Source organism: Myzus persicae, unplaced genomic scaffold (genome assembly GCF_001856785.1).
Source record: "Myzus persicae strain clone G006 unplaced genomic scaffold, MPER_G0061.0, whole genome shotgun sequence".
Classification (NCBI taxonomy): domain Eukaryota; kingdom Metazoa; phylum Arthropoda; class Insecta; order Hemiptera; family Aphididae; genus Myzus; species Myzus persicae.
The window spans coordinates 276,035-281,707 of NW_019104111.1; the positions used below are offsets into that span (position 1 = coordinate 276,035).

General features: G+C 40.9%; 1 protein-coding gene across 1 annotated transcript; it reads right to left on the reverse strand.

The window, feature by feature from the left end:
• Window positions 1–8: 8 nt before the first annotated feature.
• On the reverse strand, window positions 9–1,980 carry LOC111038860 (SOX domain-containing protein dichaete). The gene has a single exon (XM_022322122.1). The coding sequence runs from the start codon at window positions 1,568–1,570 to the stop codon at window positions 203–205; it is 1,368 nt and encodes a 455-aa protein (XP_022177814.1). The 5' UTR covers window positions 1,571–1,980; the 3' UTR covers window positions 9–202.
• Between the last annotated feature and the right edge of the window lie 3,693 nt (window positions 1,981–5,673).

Below are 5,673 nucleotides of genomic sequence, written 5' to 3' on the forward strand. Positions count from 1 at the left end.
ACGACAAAATGATGAAAAATTCATAAACGCGTGCGTACCGCGAGAAAAAGGAGCGCGCGCACAAAATAAAAATCAAAAATAAATCAAACGTCGGCATCGACGGATTCGTAGGTATATATAAAAAAAAAAAAAACAATAAATATACCAAAAAATTGAACAGGGTAGTGGACTGGTAGTGCGGAGTAGGCGGTGCGAAATCTTTTCAATGGATGTTGGAATTGGTGGCGTTAGGAACTTGTCTGGTCGGATCGTTCTCCATGTCGGACGACGTGGATCCGGGTCTCTCCTGTTGCTGCTGCTGCTGTTGCTGCTGTTGTTGCTGTTGCTGTTGCTGCTGCTGCTGCTGCAGATGCTGTTGGTGTTGCTGCTGCAACTGTTGCAACTGCAACTGTTGGTGGTGATGCTGCTGGACGGCGAAAGCGGCAGCGGCGGCCGACTGGCTGTGGTGGTGCTGCTGTCCGTGGTGGTCGTCCACAGAGCCCGCGCCGCCGCCGTTGTTGTAGAACGAGAACGGCGACGGGAAAATGCTCATCGGATGGTGCGGGTACGGTCCTGCCTTGCCGGAACCGGCTCCTGGCGGATAGAACTGATTGTAAAACGAGCTGACCACGGCCGCGCCGCCGTTCTTGTTGTGAGGCGACTGCAAGTGGTGCTGCTGCTGTTGCTGCTGGTGCAGGTGCGGTTGCAGCGGCTGCTGCAGGCCGTTGATGTCGACGGGCGGCGGCGTGCCGGCCATCTGCGACGACGGTGATGGGGAACCTCCACCGCCTGACTGTGCTACGACTTGGGCCTGCTGGGCCACGAGCTTGGTCAGGTGAATGGGATCGAACGGAGGCATGGCTGTGCTCAGGTACGGGCTGACCAGCCCTGCCGACGAGTAACCTTCGAACGAGTGCAGGGCCGGGTGATGGGTAGCTGAGAAGTACGGCATCGGAAAGTTGAAATTTGAGGCACCGCCTGGCCCACCGCTGGTGACTACTGGAAAGCTATGAAAGTTGGCCTGTTTGTGATGTGAGCTATGGTGATGGTGCAAGTTGTTGTTTCCCGCGGACCCGTGCATCATACCACCGTTGTTGTTGTGAGCGCCGCTGATGTTGTTGTTGTTGTTATTATTGTTGTGCAACTGGATCTTGGGCTTGCGCCGGGGCCGGTACTTGTAGTCTGGGTGCTCCTTCATGTGCAGAGCCCGCAGCCGCTTGGCCTCGTCGATATACGGCCGCTTCTCAGACTCGTTGAGCAGCTTCCACTCGGCTCCCAGACGCTTGCTGATCTCCGAGTTATGCATCTTCGGGTTGTCGTGGGCGATGAGCCGGCGCTGAATTTTAGCCCAAACCATGAACGCGTTCATTGGCCGCTTGATGTGATCGGCCTTGCCCGGCAGCTGCTGCTGCTGTTGCTGTTGCTGCTGTTGTTGTTGCTGCTGTTGCTGGAGAGATTGCTGTTGCTGTTGCTGTTGCATGACCACAGTGGCTGGCGGAGACACGGACGACTCGAGAGCGCGACTGTGGTGGTGGTGAAGATGATGGTCCATTATGAAATCAAAATTACCCATGTGTGGAGGGCCGTCCATTACTGTAGAGATGATGACGACGAAAAAACGTGCTGGTCTCGGTTACGATAGTAGCTGGCTGTGGCAATTTTATTTTCTTGTCGAAACGATTTTGTTGGGACGACGAGGGATAAAAATCACCGCGCGCACTAGACGATCGTCGGATATTTGAATAGTTTTTCACCGAACGGTGAGACTATGGTTCGTGACGGCGACTCACGCACCGCGATATTGTCGGACAGGTAGAGCAAACGATAAATAAAAACGCGCACAACTTAACGACACAATTATATAAATTACAAACGAATAAATAAAAACAGTTAAATAGGCCTGCGGTCGTACGGACACACTGCACACGAGATGACAACAGGACGAGCCGCGCGACGTGAGACGAATGAAAGCAGTACGATACGCGCGGTGAGACTGAGCTACTGAGTGCGACGGCCGACGACGGCGGCGACGTTGTTCCGCGTGTGCCGACGACGGCGGCGCTGCGCGGCGGCGGCGGCTATGGGCGGCACCCAGACGCCGGCCAATCACGACGCACCGCCGCTTCCCACTGCCACGGGAAGATGACAATCAATCATTATTTTTTTCTCTCTTTCTTTTCTCTTCCTCTTCTCTTCCTTTTCACGCCACCCCGCCACCGCCGCCCTTTTATCGCGATTCTTCGACCTCTCCTTTTTCCTCCTTCTCACGCTCGACGGCGAGGTATTTCCTTTTTATTTTTTTAGAGCTTATACCATGGCATGTGATATTATAATGTTTTCGGGTCCTGTGGTTTTACGGTGCGGGTACGCTACAACGCGTTGTTATCAAGCATTGCAAGTGGTGGTATGCCTACCGTGGTACGGTGCCTTACCGTTGCCGGTACTCGGTACACACGACCGCGTACGGGACACATGCTACATGCAACATGCAGGGAATGCGCTCGCATAGTACAGTTTGTTCTCTACTTTCGTACACATCGTAATACGAACAAAGTCCCAAGTAACAATTTTTTGAAAAAAAAAACAAAATACCTACGGTCAATGGTCATGGCTTGATGAGAATTATGAAATTATATATCCTTTCCAATAAACTCGTTATCATAAAACCCGTGTTTTATTTTTAAACATAAAAAAAAACGTCCGTAACTTCAGTATAATATTATTGACAGTAATTATAATAGTGGGAATCTCAGATATTTTTGAGACACAGTAAGAGCATTAATTAAGTAGCGTTGATATGTTTGGGGAGCACATTATTTTATCTAACTTGCGACTGTGGTCAGCGGTGTGAAGTTGCAGGATGTCAGCACACGCAGCTCATACGAACTCATCTTTCGGCAGAAGGGTTTTATCCGGCCGTCGGAGTAAAATTAACTTTTCTTCGGTCGTAAATAATAATGTTTGTCCAGAGAACGATAATAAACTATAGTGGATATATGTATAGTTGTTATCGCGCATTAGCGTTGCCCTCGTTATCGTCATATCGAGTTGGGCGAGTTCGCGACTTCGTGAATATTCGTTTATTATTTAAAATGATAAGCTGAAGCAAGTATTTATTATTCGGTGGGTGATAGGTGCCTATAGATAATTAAAAACTTTCAACTTTCTTCGTTTCATTTCAAATTTACAGTATTGTAACTATGTATAATTGTAATCATCATAATGATATTATCATACTATTGATATTATATTATTTATATTATTAAAGTGATGATTTGAATATTTTTTTTGGTATTTATTATAAAATGATTATATTTAGAAACAATTATTAATATTACTATGTCCTCTATCGTTTATTCGACAGCTGTTTACATAATAAAGTTATTAATTAATACTTCTATTTGCACGAAACACAAATATAAAGTTTAAAACCTACAAAATTCGTTATATTTTTAAAGAGTTTCAACGTTTCATAACAGTACAAAAACGTACTATTATGAAACAGACCGTACGTCTGGGTGATGTAAATGAAGTCATGGAGGGTGGCCTATAATAATCACAGCGTTAAAATAATTCCATTAAAAAACAATGTGTTTATTTTAAGAGTTTACTAGCAAATAATTAATTTAAAATTAAACATACGTTATCGATCGTGGACTGCGTGGCTTTATCTGCTAGACTTACATAATATTACTATTAATGGCCACTGAGGTCTATCTGAATAGGCCGCGGTTGATTTCGAGTGAATACTAAAACCACCTTATTTCATATCAATATTAGTAATATCGCAACTTCCTAGGAAAAATAGAAAAATTTAGATAAAACCACTCAGAATGCAGTTACCGAAAAACCCGATGAGTACCACCTTATGAAAACAGCCACGTTATTCGTGTTCGTCTAGCCAATCACCCAGGTATCCCCTAGAGTAGCATTTGAGTTTTTTCATAAAAATAGGCAGTTGAGTAACAACAGCTCTTTGGCATGACTACGGGACTCTTCCTTCACCCTCTCCTGAACATGTGATACAAAATATGGAACTCACAACGCAATTCGCTACTTGTTTAAATAATATAAACAATTATAGACATGTAATTACTTGCATGGCTAAATGGACGATGTCTATTTAGCCATGATTACTTGTTTATCGTGGGCTTATCGTCTCGAGACTCGCGGGTGACTGTCCAGTATCCATTGACCGTCGTACCTACTATGTTTATTTTTTATATACCGTTATAAGCCTTTCAAATAAATGAAAATAATAATCATATATTGTTTACAATTGTTATTAATATTGTAGAATAGCAAGTAAAAAAAAAATATTTTATAATTGCACATCACGTAACGAAATAAAAACATTTTTTAAGATCCTAGTAACGCAAAATGTGTTATTGTGGATGTTTTCGTTTGCAACAATTGAATGCCAGTAAAAATATTCAGGAACATATTTCAATTCATTTTTAAAAAATAAGCTTATACAAAATAAAACCCACATCGTAACATAATATTTTGTAAATTGTAAGATAGGTTGTAATCGAAATTACACAATATACAATATTAATTTAATATTTATTGTGGCAATCTGAGAACACATTAATATACTAAAATGATTTGGTATAATATTATAATACAAGTTCAAATATTATAAGAAGTGTTGACCCCTTTTCCATAAATATATCACATAGATACTAGACAAACCTACATGTAGCCCGGCTACACATTGGATACCAAAATAGTCAATAGAGATTAGTATTTATGCATCAGTATTAGAATTTGACATTTTAGATTAAAGACTGCTGACGTAGATCTTGGTGGCCAGGCGACAATATCAAAGTATAGGTACCATAATTAATTTTACCTTAATTTCTTTTCCATCTGATATGGAAAAGTCGAAAAGGAAAAAAGTTGTAATCCGTTAAAGTGTTTACTGTAATAAGAACCTTGGTTTAAAATATAGTGACCGTCGGGAAACGAATATTTTTCTGCTGAAAAGAGTTTTTTAAATGAATTTTTTTTTTTTACAAAAAAATTTGTATTTGTTGTATTAATTTAATGTATATTTATATTCATTCAAGTACACCGTATAAACATGTTTCGTTGTAATTATTTCGTTGATGCTTCATTGTCGAGTATAATAAAAAACAATGTTTTCGAGTTTATATTTACTATTAATACCTATACATACATAGTATAGACATAATGATTACATTTCTAAGAAATCTACTTTTTAATCATTATATTAATGGTAAGACGAATAAAACTGCAATCGACGAGCATGGCAAGATAAATATTATCAAATGATTAAAAATCATCAGCGATAAAAAAACAATTTATTATAATTTACTACTAGGGCGTTTTATATTGATCTTACCAACACGGCCACACTATACACTGTGTTGATTTTAATCAAACGGTGCAAATAGTGAAATCGGAATGCAGAAAAATGTATATCGAGTTTCTTGGTATCAGACTATGTATATATATATATTATTGTAGCACGGTGGTACTGCATACGACAATTATTTGTTTTCAGCCATGAACCATCTGTCCAGTCTTAATTTTTACATTTTAAAACACGTATTGTCTGTCCGTTTACAGGCAGTTGTGGACATCATAAAGGTCCTTATTATAAAAAAATAATATACATTATATTTAAAGTGAGACGACACGGCTAACACAATAGAGAGGATGTGTCCT